Source organism: Lontra canadensis, unplaced genomic scaffold (genome assembly GCF_010015895.1).
Source record: "Lontra canadensis isolate GAN:19392208 unplaced genomic scaffold, GSC_riverotter_1.0 scaffold40, whole genome shotgun sequence".
NCBI lineage: Eukaryota > Metazoa > Chordata > Mammalia > Carnivora > Mustelidae > Lontra > Lontra canadensis.
Genome location: NW_022631034.1, coordinates 4,240,786 through 4,254,587, shown reverse-complemented (window position 1 = coordinate 4,254,587; position 13,802 = coordinate 4,240,786). Strand labels below are relative to the sequence as shown.

At 45.1% G+C, this 13,802-nt stretch overlaps 2 protein-coding genes across 3 annotated transcripts in view; both read right to left on the bottom strand.

Moving 5' to 3' along the window:
* Nucleotides 1-13,802, bottom strand: part of SRSF11 (serine and arginine rich splicing factor 11) — a 53,121-nt gene that overhangs the window by 34,338 nt on the left and 4,981 nt on the right. The gene's annotated exons all lie outside the window — the stretch shown is intronic.
* LOC116875089 lies at nucleotides 8,607-13,798 on the bottom strand. Its single transcript, XM_032870291.1, is given in 10 exon segments — nucleotides 8,607-9,062; nucleotides 9,064-10,068; nucleotides 10,070-10,104; nucleotides 10,107-10,508; nucleotides 10,511-11,701; nucleotides 11,704-11,838; nucleotides 11,841-11,975; nucleotides 11,978-13,094; nucleotides 13,149-13,313; nucleotides 13,437-13,798. Coding segments are annotated over 10 exon segments (4,971 nt in total). The 5' UTR covers nucleotides 13,767-13,798.

Here is a 13,802-nt window from a genome sequence, read left to right as displayed (position 1 = left end):
TTGTTAGCCACCTTTGTGCACACTGATAGAAGAAATGAGTTCCCCTAATTGACACAATTTTGCAAATCTGAAAAGCAACAGGACTTCAATCAAATTAGTTGTTAACCAGCAATTCTTCTCTTGCAAATACACTTTTTTGAGGACAGGGAAGACCAATATATTAGCCTTGTGTTTCCTCATGCCCAACAACATACACGGTATTTGATAAAACTTACTATTATCAATATGCTAAAAACTTCACAAATGCATCACTCACATAGTATACTCAGCAAAGGCTTACTGAATGAAGACATGAATGCATTTATCAGATTTATAAGGAAATATGGTTGAGGTAAACTCTCAAAGTATTTGGCTATACCTTTCTTCTTCTATGGCCATAGAAAGCATACAAAAGACTGGGAAATAAACTGTGGCTTACAAATCCTCAACTTTAAAAAAATTTATCTGCAGATCTATCCTAATTTGAATTTCTAATTCTGTAACTGTATTTCTATTTTATTTCTAATTCTATAAATTAGACACTTCTATAAACATTAATGTCTATTTTAATATTAAATTGTAAAGCTCATGCTCCCCTTTTTTTTCCTCTATCTAAATGAAGGGAAGAGGATAAAGGATGAGTTGGCATTAGGGAACTGATAGATGGGCAGATGGACACAGACACTAGAACAGAAATAAAAGTCTACTTAAATTTATTTCCAAATACTAGTTTTGTATTGTCTGATTTATATTATTTACGAATAGCAGGAAAATCTGTATTTTTTAATTGACAGCACATGGTCTGTGAATACCTTGAAAATTAACAGAGGGAAAAAGTGGCAGCATGAACATTAAAATACTGTTGCCTACATACATATGTACAGTATTCTCAGCTATAATGCATAGGCATTACTTGGAAAAATCAAAATTTGTAGATTTGTTTGGTTTTTGGATTGAAAGGGGTCAAAATAAGTATCTGGATGGAGAAGCTCCAGATACTGACTACTCAATACTATCCTCTATGTTATATTAAGATTCTTTTGGAGCCTCAACTGAGAAAAGGCCATTCCTTTGAGGGACTGTTTCACAATCTTTAAAAAAATATATCTATATATTTATATATATCTTATATTTATATATATTTATTTATATTATATATATATTTATATAGATTAGATATAGATATAGATAAATATCTCCAGTAGAGTTGTATCTTTATTCTAAGTAAAGAGTTTCAAGCAGTCTAACATTAGTTTTCCCTAATCAAGGAATTAGACATTTGTGCCATTTCAACCTTTTTTTCCTATGGTATAAAATTAATTTTCTCTTCATGAAGGAAAATTATTTCTAAAGTTTGATAAAACTGGTAAAAAAGAAAGTGTACTCAACTCAGTAATGAGAAGATCTACACTAACTGAATGCTTTTAAAATGGCTTTTAATCCTCACAACACTTAAAAGTTTTGATAGTGATTAAAAATGCAGGCCTAGAGTCAAATGAAAGGGGCTCTACCACCAATTAAAATAATTGTGAGCTCTGGCTCATGACTTTGTGCTTTGAATTTCTCATCTGAAAAATGATGATGATAATAATGTTCACCTCACTAGGTTATTATGAGGATGAAAATACTAATACAAATGCTTAGAAAAGATGAATATTAACTTCTATCATTATCCTTACTCTACAAATTAAGTCTTTCATTTTGAAAAATGAATGGTTACCTCAACTGGGTTCCATTTTACACCATCCCTCTATTCTAGGCTGGTACTGTGCTTTGGACATAAAGAAGAATCAGAAGAGCTAATATTCATAGTGAGAAGAATTTCTTAAGATCTCACATTTTAATATAGGCTTATGGTATATTTTAAAATTATAAAGTAATAAATGCAAAATGTTAAATATTCAAACTCTAAGTGCAAAAAAGTACAAACCCCCATTTCACTCCTCTGTGCATGTTCTCAACCACTATAATAGGTGCTGCCCATAATTAGCCACATGAGCCCCAATTCCCTTATGTGAAAAATAAGGACAAAGGTATGAGTTTTTAAGATCAGAAACATTATGGATATGAAGTACCTAGCACTGTGTCCAGCACAAAGGCGCTCAAAAAATGGTATACACCATTACAGGAAAGTCTATGTTCAACTTCCTTATCTTTTCAATGTCTTACCTTAGAGCATTACTGTCAAACGTGAAAATACTTTGTAAATTGTTAAGTGGTAGTCAACAGGCAAAACACACTTATTATTAGATGCCCTTTCTTTAAGAGGCTGCTGCAACTGAAACATAACACCAACAGATTTCAAATTTTCATATTCATTTTTGATCCTAAAGCAGGCCTTTACCTATAGTATGCACAGATAGATGATGGCAAAACATTCCTTTTTATTTTTTTTTAAGTTTTTTATTTATTCATTTGAGAGAGAGCATGAGCAGGGAAGGGGCAGAGGGAATGGGAGTAGTGAACTCTCTGCTGAACAGGGAGCCTGATGTGGGGCTCAATCCCAGGACTTAGAGATCATGACCCGAGCCAAAGGCAGGTGCTTAACCATCTGAGCCACCCAGGCACCCCCCAAACATTCTTCGTTTGATAAAATGTAACCACCCAGGGTTGCCTGGTTGGCTCAGTTGGTTAGGTGTCCAACTGTTGATTTTGGCTCCAGTCATGATCTCAGGGTAGTGAGATGGAGCCCCTATCAGGCTGGGCTCTGCACTGGGATGGAGTCTGCTTAAGACGCTCTCTCTCCCTCTCCCCCCTCCCTCATTTCTCATTCTCTCTCTCTCTCTAAAACAAACAAAACAAAACAAAAAATCCTCCCCCAAAACAATAAAAAACTACAAATGTTCCATGGAAAAATCTTCCTAGGAAGGTTTCAATTACTTTTCTACATTTTTAGAACAAGATTATTATTCTTATTTTCAAAAGTCATAAGCAATTGCATATATACTTGATTAATCTTAAAAGTACTATGACATGGGGCGCCTGGGTGGCTCAGTGGGTTAAGCCACTGCCTTCGGCTCAGGTCGTGGTCTCAGGGTCCTGGGATCAAGCCCCGCAGAGCCCGCTTCCTCCTCTCTCTCTGCCTGCTTGTGATCTCTCTCTGTCAAATAAATAAATAAAAATCTTAAAAAAAAAAACAAAACGTACTATGGCATGGGTCAGAGCAACAGACCATCAAGTGACCAAGGCATGGGAAAAAAAAAAAAAAAAAAAGGAAAATGTTACTAAGTACACTTGACGATGTAATTTCTGACAAATGACAAAGCTGAAGAAAATAATGCTTTTTCCCAGTCGCCACCCCAGTCACTTGAAGCTATGAACTATGATCTGGAATTAGCTCACATTGAGGTCTAAACCATGTGGAGATGTTGATCAAGTAATTATTTTGGAGGGAAGAGATGGTGGGAAGGTAACTTTCTAGGAAATGAATTAAAGGCAAAAAAGGCCAGAATCTCTAAAGTGGAAAATAATCAAAGTTGTATTAACAGTAAATAAATTCAGCAACCAGAGCAAAACATGTATCTCTAGAAAGATGAAGAACAAACTGGGTTCACAGATTTGCACTGTAAGGACCACATATTTAAATGTTCACTAGTATTTCACCATCCCAATGATGGTACCTTTCATGTTAAGTATATGCAACTGTGAGATTTTAAGTGATGGGGAAGAAAACTAATGTGGAAAAAAACTCTGGACAGTCTTGAAGTTATTCTGAAAGTTAAACTAGATTTAACTTGATTGTAATTGTAAGTATATTCTGCTTTCAAATTTGAGTATCAAATTTTTAAGTAAAAATATATTGATTGTGATCATCAACTATCAAATCATTCTTATATTCTCCTCTTATCAACCTAAGTTGACACTAAGAATAAAGTCTCAGTTGTCCTCATATTATCTCATTAAAATAGTTGGGGAGGGGCACTTGGATGGCTCAGTTGGTGAAGTGCTGGCCTTTGGCTCAGGTCATGATCCTAAGGTCCTGGGATGAGCCTGCACGGGGCTTGCTGCTAAGCCAGGAGTTTGCTTCTCCCTCTTCCACTCCCCTGCTTGTGTCTTCTCTCTCGCTGTGTCTCACTTTGTCAAATAAATAAATAAAATCTTTTATAAAATGGAACAGTTGGGGGGCTTTATTGGTATAGAACAATATTAGCGATGTATAATCATGTGATTTCTTTCTCTTTGAAGTATTAAGCAAATGAAGTTGTAAGCCGGATACAACAGAACAAGATTATCAGCAGGCAGTGATATAAAGTCAAATTTTAAAACAGTGGAATTTGGGGCGCCTGGGTGGCTCAGTGGGTTAAGCCTCTGCCTTCGGCTCAGGTCATGATCCCAGGGTCGTGGGATTGAGTCCCGCATGGGGCTCTCTGCTCAGCAGGGAGCGTGCCTCCTCCTCTCTCTCTCTGCCTGCCTCTCTGTCTACGTGTGATCTCTGTCTGTCAAATAAATAAATAAAATCTTAAAAAAAAAAATAAAACAGTGGATTTTAATTAAAATCAATTTTTAAACAGATTTGTTAGTTGTTTTGTATGTATTAACACAAAGACAATGATATGAAGTACACTCTAGGGTTTGGTGCCGTAATTTCCTCTATTACTTTACTACTTTAAAGCATGCAAATTCCAAAAACCCTATAAAATTAATTTTTTCAGTCAGAGAAACTTTGCTCTTGGAAAAATGAGCAAGAAAATAGCTTTCAAAGGTTAGGAGTGGGAATCACTGGGAATAGTGGGAAACATTCTCAGATGATTTTAGAAAAGACAATAAACATTTATTTAAAGACAAAAAAGATAACTCTATAACCACCCATTTCAGCTTTTTCTTCCTTCAATGGAAAGAAAATAAACCAAAAAATAAAACTAAATTGTGATTTTAAAAATATGTTTTTAAACTAGTTCCTCCACTATTCTCCAGAGGATAAACACTAGCATGTACAAGACTTTTAATTTTATTCTATTTTTATTTTAAAAAATACTTACCTATTTATTTTACATGGGGGAAAGGGAAAGAGAGGTCTTTTTTTTTTTTTTTTAAAGATTTTATTTATTTGAGAGAGAGAGAGAGAGAAAGAGAGAGAAAGCACTATGGGGAGGAGTAGAGGGAGAGGGAGAAGTAGTCTCCCCACTGAGCCTAGAGCCTGATGTGGGGCTCCATCTCAGGACCCCGGGATCATGACCTAAGCCCAACATAGACACTTAACTGACTGAGCCATCCAGGCAATCTTTTTTTTTTTTTTAAGATTTTATTTATTTATTTGACAGAGAGACAGAGAGGAAACAGAAGCTGGGGAGAGGGAGAAGCAGGCTTCCTGCTGAGCAGAGAGCTGCATGAGGGGCTCAGTCCCAGGACCCTGAGATCATGACCTGCACCAAAGGCAGATGCTTAACGACTGAGCCACCCCGGTGCCCCTGGAAAGAGTCTGAATCAGATTCTGTATGGAGTCAGATGCAGGGCTTGATCTCACAACCCTGAGATCACAATCTGAGCCAAAACCAAGAGACAGATGCTCAACTTGACTGGCCACCCAGGTGCCTCATAGAAGCCTTTTCACAAGAGGAAAATGAAAATGATTATTTTCCCAAAGCTGGTGGACTGAAATTCTTTTGTCTTAAAAGCACAGAGAAATATAAGACCCAACATTTGAATCAAATATTATACTACCTAGAGAAAGCTCACTGCTTTATGACAAAAGTAAAAACAAGGGGCACAATCGGTTAAGCTTACAACTCTTGGTTTCAGTTCAGGTCAAGATCTCAAGGTCATGAGAGATCCAGCACAAGTTGGGTTCCCCACTCAGCGCAGACTCTGCCTGAGATTCTCTCTCCCTCTTCCTGCCTCTCCCAACTGTGCTTTCTCTCTAATAAATAAATCTTAAAAAAAAAAAAAAGTAAAAAAGAGAAGCACAGGGAACATGCAAAAAAATGCAAATAATTATTCTAAAATAAAATGCACTCCATCAGAAAAAGTATCACATACTAACAACAAAATTCAAAGCTACATTTGAAACTATGAATAAAATGCAAAGTATGTACTGCCTTCAACGAAACAGTATAGAATGTTTCCTACTGACTACTTTTAAAAGTTGGTAGTTAGAGCATGAATGGAAAACATGTGAAACTGCAAATGAAATTTTTAAAGGAAACTGCAATGCTGGATGAGTAATACGCCCACCTTAAAAGACCACCAGAGACTTGAGTCAAAGCCAAGCGGCAAGGGTCATTTACTGCAGGTTCGAACCCGGACCTCCTGCCGGTGACGCTAAGAGGTCTCGAGCTGGGCAGGGCCAGGGTTTTTATAGACAGGAACAAACAAGTTTTGGGTGGGGCTGAGCCGATTGGTTGACATTTTGAACATTTGAATAAGGCATATTTGGCGTTAGCTGATTGGTTTAGGGTACCCGCGCCTGCGTTAAGCAACCAAACAGAAGCAGAACTGGCTGGTTAGCCTGCGCGCGCAAAAGCAAGCGTTGGTACAGAAGCGAAACTAGCTGGTTAGCTTTCGGTTTCCCGATTCCCTAGATAGAATACATTTTCAGTCTGGGGGTTCTTTTGGTCTCTCATTCCCCCCTTTCTCAAGTACCTGAGGAGCCAATCTTGGGTCCTTAGTGGTCATTAGTATAATCGTTGTTGTCGTGCAGGTCTAGGGGCTGATACTGCTGTCTTAAGAGCATGATTTGTACTGTCTGAAGGCGTTGATTTACAAGTCACCAGTCGGTTTAAGATACACGGGCCAAAGGTCAATAAGAGGAGTAGGGAGGATATCAAGGTAGTCAGCCAAGGGGACGAGTTAAACCATGATTAGAACCAGCCTTGTCTCGACTCCCGCTTCTTTTTTCGCTTTGCCAATCCTTCTCGTACCTTAGCCATCGAGTTTTTGACTATCCCCGAGTGATCAATATAAGAACAACATTCTTCCTTAAGGGCGGCACACAAGCCACCCTGTTGGAGGAACAGGAGGTCTAATCCCCGTCTATTTTGCAGGACCACCTCCGATAACGAGCTGACAGACTCCTGAAGTTTTGAGATGGATAATTCTAGCTCTTGTATGTCTGCATCAATGGCTTCCCTTAAGCCTTGATAATGGTGTTGTTGTGAGATTAAGGCTGAGGCTCCGGTAGCCACCCCGGCAGTTCCTAGTCCTAGACCCAGTATTAGCGCAAGGGTCAGACTCAGGGGTTCCCTCTTAGTTCTATGTGATCCTCCCTCCCAATATGAGATCATGTCCTCATAGGGGTGGTAGATTAGGCAAGGGACAAGGTGTACTAGAACATAATAATCCTTAGTTTGGTTCAGCACTGATGGATGAATGCATGGGGTAATTCCAGTAGCGCAGGCCCACCAGGCATCTTGGGGTGGTATTAGATATTCATTTGTGGCATTTACAGTTATAGTCTGGTTGCAGAGGTGTGAATGTGCCGGCGGGACCAGCCCTATACAGGTTCCCTTTCCTCTGATGGTCTCTAGTGTTAAGCGATGGTTATGGCTTAACCATCGGCACATAGAGGCCGAGTTGGAGCTATTTTAGCTTCTAGAGATGGCTAGACCCTCATAAAACGGGGGGGGACACCTCATAGCATAATCAGCAGGATTTTGTAGCATTAGGATTAGTATAGTTTAGGACTTGAAAAGCATTTTGAACTAGCTGGGTAAGACGGCTAGTGAGTATGGGCTCTGTTGGTTCAGGGCTCAAAAGTAACAGGCTATGGGTATTGTGGATCTGAAGTGGAGGTCTTGTAATTTGAGCCCCCTGAGAGTTACTGCTCTTACCGTGGTACTCCTGGGTTTGCTCAGCCGTGTGGGTGGGGGATTTAGGAGATATCTGCTTACCTGGCATCTGAGAGGGGGTTGTCCTGGGTCTAGGTGTGGGTCTTTTTGGGGACAGAATGGGGTTGGGTCCTAGTGGGGTTTTAGGGGCATCTATGGAGAGTTTTATAGTGAAAGTTAGACCATCGTCATACTGCTCTTTATAGAACCTGAGACCCCATGAGTATCCTCTAACCCAGTTTAATTGTTTTTTTCCCGTCTCTGTGAAGGAAATATTTAGAGGTTTGCACCACTGGTAGCATTCTTGTAGTTCTGGCCATGGGTTTCCCCCATCTGGGCTATGGGAATAGTTGGCTTTTACGGTTATAAAGTCCCATGTTGAGGTGGGTTTCTAATAGGCGTCCCCAGTGGTTTCGCAACCCCAGCTAGCGCAGTAAAAGTCCTCCCTGTGTCCACATTGGCTAGTTCGCTGAGCTAGGCGTTCTCCCTCAAGGTTTCCGGGGCTGGGGCATACATAGAAGGTTAGTTTTCGTAATCTAGATCGGCGCTTTAGGTCACCACATCCGTACCCTCCGTGGCTACCGTCTAAACCCCTTCCTCCATAAGGGCTTGTGGGTGGGCGATTTAAGTCCCAGAGAAATTCTATGTCCCAGTTTGCCGGGGCTCCAAGGGCTATCTTACAAATGTCAGGATATAGGTTAGGCCACCACGTATAGGGGGTGGCGGTATGAGATACATTCCAAACTGTTAGTCCTATGCTATTAATGATCTGCCAGGTTAGAGTGGCTGGGGCATGGGGATTGGTCATAGGAGTCCAGGGCAATGATAATAAGATCAGAACTGCGAGTAGGTCTCCCATGTTGGCTACTGAGGGGGAGGGTTTCGGCGCAGGGTGAGCTTAAGGTGATTGTCCTTACTATGGTCAACCGTCCACTTGGCGTCCGGGTTAGGTTTCCCGACGAGATCCGAAAGGGGGTCGACTGGTTTGACGTGAGTATGGTGGATCCAGGCTGCTATGTTGTCCACTTTAACAGCCGTAGGGGTGGTCAGGATGATCTGGTAAGGCCCTTTCCATCTGGGTTCAAGAGTCTCGGGCCGGTGTCGCTTGATGAGGACCCAGTCCCCAGGGCGGTGTTGGTGGGATGCGGGTGATGGGCCCGTCTCGTATAGATCCTTCAGTTTAGGCCAAATTCTTTTGTGGACCCACTGCAGGGCTTGGAGGGAAAACAAGAGTGAGTTATCCTGGTCCGACTCAATGAGATCGGCCTTGGGTTTGGGTATGATGGGAGGAGGCCTGCCATACATGATTTCATAGGGCGTTGAGTCCCAGCTTGTAAGGGGTGTTGTGTACCCGATACAGAGCGTAGGGGAGTAGAGCCACCCAGTTAGCGCCAGTCTCCATGGTCAATTTAGCAAGGGTCTCTTTTAAGGTTCTATTCATCCTCTCTACTTGTCCTGAGCTCTGGGGTCTATATGCACAATGTAATTTCCAATTAGCCCCAAGTACGGAAGCCAGGCCCTGACTTACCTTAGAGACGAAGGCTGGCCCATTATCTGATCCCATCATAACAGGAAAGCCATACCTGGGCAGAATATCCTCCAGTAGTTTCTTTACTACAACCTGCGCTGTTTCATGCTTGGTTGGGAAAGCCTCAGTCCATCCTGAAAAGGTATCTACAAATACCAGTAAATACTTATAGCCATATTTTCCAGGCTTTACCTCTGTAAAATCTATCTCCCAGTAGGCCCCCGGCAGGGTCCCTCTTTCTCGGGATCCAATCACAGCGGGACGTGGGTAAGCGTTCTGAAGCCGGCAGACTGTACAACCTGAGGCAATTCTTTTGGCTTTTTCGGTGATGTTTTTGATGGTCAACCTGGATTGCCTCATAAGGTCCTGGAGTCTTCTGGAGCCCAAATGGGTCGTGTGATGAATCCGCTCTAAGATTGCCTGTCCCAGGGCCTCGGGGAGGATGATGTTGTCCTTAGCATCCCGCCACCAACCATCCTTGACCTGAGTCATCGGGAGTTTACTCATCCAGGTGATGTCTTCCTCAGAGTACTCGGGGCGAGACGGCAGTTCTCGGGGTCCCGGGTTGGATAGCTGTATGGGTAGCACTGGAATGTTCCCGTAGGCTGCCTGGCCAGCAGTCTGGTCAGCAAAATTCTTTCCCCGGGAGACCGGATCGTTTGGTTTCTGATGGCCAGGGCAATGTACTATGGCTAGCTTCTTGGGGGCCCAGATGGCTGTTAGTAGGGCCAAAATTTTGTCCCTGTTTTTGATGTCTTTCCCTTCGGCGGTGAGTAGCCCCCTCTCCCTGTAAATTGCTTCCATGAATGTGGGCCGTGGCAAAGGCATATCGCTGTCTGTGTATACAGTCATCCGGAGGCCTTGCCCCAACTTAAGGGCCTGGGTCAGGGCTATTAACTCAGCCTTCTGTGCTGAGGTGCCCGGAGGCAATGCTTCCGCCCAGATAAGTTCTGTTTCAGATGTGACCGCAGCCCCTGCGTGCCTCTGTTCTTCGTGGACGAAACTGCTGCCGTCAGTGAACCAAACGACCTCGGCATTTGTCAGGGGATAGTCCTGCAGGTCTTCCCTTAGCCTGTGAACCTGGGCCAATACGTCGGCGCAGTTATGGAGGGGGGTGTCTAGGTCCGGGTCAGGTAACAGTGATGCGGGGTTTAGAGCCCGAGGGGGAGTATAAGTTATTCTCAGGGGGTTTAGCAGCAGTCCTTGGTAGTGGACCATGCGAGCATTACTCATCCACCTGGAGGTTGTTTAAGGACGCCCTCAATAGCGTGAGGGGTGGTCACATGTAATTCCTGACCCATTGACAACTTATCGGCGTCTTTTACCATCAAGGCGGTGGCCGCTATCATTCAAAGGCAAGGAGGCCACCCTGCTGCCACTGGGTCTAATTTCTTTGAAAGATATGCTATGGGTCTAGGCCAGGGGCCTAAGTGTTGGGTCAATACTGCCTTTGCCACCCCATTACGCTCATCCACATATAAGTGGAATGGTTTGGAAATGTCTGGCAGTCCCAGAGCCGGTGCTGAGAGGAGGGCCTCCTTTATCTGTTGGGAGGCTCGCTCTGCCTCCTCTGTCCATTCAAAATTCTGCTGGTTCTTGGAGGCTATGTATAGGGGCTTGGCCATCTCAGCGAAGCCCGGTATCCGTAGTCGGCAGTATCCTGCTGTCCCCAGGAACTCCCTTACCTGGCGTGGCGAGGTAGGTCAGGGGATGCGGAGCACAGTGTCCTTGCGGGCATCAGTGAGCCATCTTTGCCCCCCTCTCAGCAGGTATCCCAGGTACACTACCTCAGGCTTGCAGATCTGGGCCTTCTTTGCTGAGGCCCGGTACCCCAAGTCACTGAGCGTCCGAAGGAGATTTTCGGTTCCTTGAAGGCAGGCCTGTTGAGTCTCTGCGGCTATTAAGAGATCATCTACATACTGCAAGAGCATTATATTAGGATTTTGTCTCTTGTACTCACTTAGATCCTCGTGGAGGGCTTCATCAAACAGGGTGGGCGAGTTCTTGAATCCTTGCAGGGGACGAGTCCATGTCAACTGCCCGTTTATGCCTTTCTCTGTCCATTCGAACGCAAAGAGATCCTGGCTTTTGGGTGCCAAGGGCAAACTGAAAAAGGCATCCTTTAGGTCGAGAACAGTGTACCATTTCTTGTTAGGCCTCAGGGCACTGAGGAGAGTGTGGGGGTTAGGGACAGTAGGGTGTATGTCCATAACCCGCTTGTTAACTTCCCTCAGGTCTTGTACAGGCCGGTAGTCCCCGCTGTTGGGCTTACATACTGGCAGCAGGGGTGTGTTCCAAGCTGAGTGGCAGGGGCGTAGCACCCCTGAGTTCAGGAGGTGATGGATGTGAGGCGTGATACCCAATCTAGCCTCAGTGGACATGGGGTACTGTTTGACCCGGACGGGGTCGGCCCCAGGTTTAAGTTCTATAAAGAGGGCCATCGGTGCTTAGCTAGTCCTACTCCTCCTGTTTCCGCCCAGGCTTCAGGGAACCGGAGAAGCCAGGACTCGATATTTTGTTCCTGAGGGGGTGCTGTTTGGTGGAGCTGATACTCATCTTCCAAACGCACGTAAGTACCGATAATGGCCGGTTCTGAGAGTCGGTCACCGTGGGACCGCCGGGTTGGAAGTAAACGTGCGCTCCCATTTTGGTGAGCAAGTCTCTTCCCAACAAGGGGCAGGGGCTATCAGGGATGACCAGGAAGAGTGAGTCACTTTCCCTGTGCCCAAGTCCACTGTCCGTTGAGTGGTCCAGGGGTATCTTTTAGTCCCAGTGGCTCCCTGGACCCAAGAGGACTTATCCAGAATCTTTCCATGGTGTTTGGTCAACACCGCGTGTTGGGCTCTGGTGTCAACCAGAAACTGTATGGGGTTCCCCTCCACTCGTAGGGTTACCCTGGGCTCGGGGAGGGGATCCGAACCCTGTCCCCCCTAGTCAGAGTTCTGGGTAAACAGAATGGGGTTGGGCTTTGGCTCCCATGGTTGCGGCTTAGCCCGCGGAGGGTTCCTTTTAGGGCAGTCACATGCCCAGTGTCCCTTTTCCCTGCAATTTGTGCATTGGTCTTTATCTAGGGGACGTCTGGGTTGTCTGGCTATTTGGGATTCCCCTTGAGGGGTAGACTCCTTTTGGATGAAGGTAGCCAGGACTTTGGTCATCTCCTTTGTCGCTTTAAGCTGTTTATCCTCCGGGGTGTCCCGGTTGTTGTAGACCCACTGTGCTATGCGGAGCAGATCCTGAACCTGCTTGCCTTCTAAATCCTCTAATTTTTGGAGTTTTCTTTTAACGTCAGGGGCCGCCTGGTTTACGAAGGACATAACCACTGCTGCCCGATTCTCAGGGGCCTCGGGATCCATGGGGGTGTACTGTCTAAAGGCTTCCATCAATCTCTCTAGGAATGCTGCCGGGCTCTCTGTCTTACCTTGCATCACTGCATACACTTTGGCCAAATTGGTGGGCTTGTGAGCAGCAGCCCTGAGACCCGCCATTAGAGTCTGGCGATAAATGAGCAGTCGTCTCCTACCTTCTGCTGCATTGTAGTCCCAGTCAGGCCTGGTCAAAGGGAAACCTGCATTAATGAGGTCTGGATTGACCACTGGCCGGCCATCTTTCCCGGGGACCAGCTTTCTTGCCTCCACCTGGATCCTCTCTCTTTCCTCGGTGGTAAACAGAATACGCAAGAGCTGCTGGCAGTCGTCCCAGGTGGGCTGGTGTGTGAACATGATGCTGTCTAGGAGAGCTATAAGATCTTTCGGGTTATCTGAAAATTGCGCATTCTGAGTTTTCCAATTATACAGATCACTGGTTGAAAAGGGCCAATACTGGAGTCAGGGATTGCCAGTATCATCGGGGGGGCCAATCTCCCGGAGAGGTAAAGCAACAGTTGAGTCCGGCAGCCGGGGAGGGTTCTCCCTTTGAGAGCGCCCTCTAGTGTGCCCGGCAGGCCCGTCGGTCCCTCCGTGGGTGACAGGGGCTGCGGCCACCGCCTCTCGACCCTCCGCTCCCGCTTGGGGTGGAGCGGGTGCGGCCATTGGCATGGGGGCAACCTGGGGCCTCATGGGAGGAGGTAGGTAAGCGGGTGGGTCTAAACTGAGTAAGTCTTGGCTATCAGGGAGGACAGGTGGTGGCGCAGACGGGTTTCGCGGTCTGGGGGATTCTGTGGGTCAGGCTGCAAGGATCTTGCAACTTCCTGAGGACAGGAAGTGGGCCAACCAGGGAGGGGGATTTTCCACTAAATCTTGCCAGACCAGGATGTAGGGGGCTTGGTCTGGGTGTCCCTCTTTCCCAGGTAGGAGAACCTGGGCTTTGATCTTGAGAATTATAGGTAGGCAGAAGGTGCCTTCAGTGGGCCATCCTACCCCGTAGGTTGACCATCCAGAGCGGCAAAAAGTGATGAGTCTAGATCTCCGGATAGCCAGGCTCAGGTCATTGCCTCTAGCCCAAACATCCCTGAAATTAGCCAAGAGGAGGGAGAGTGGGGTACTCTGGGTTTGCCCCATTTGACCAGGTAGCTCCCAGATTAAGAAAATAGTTAA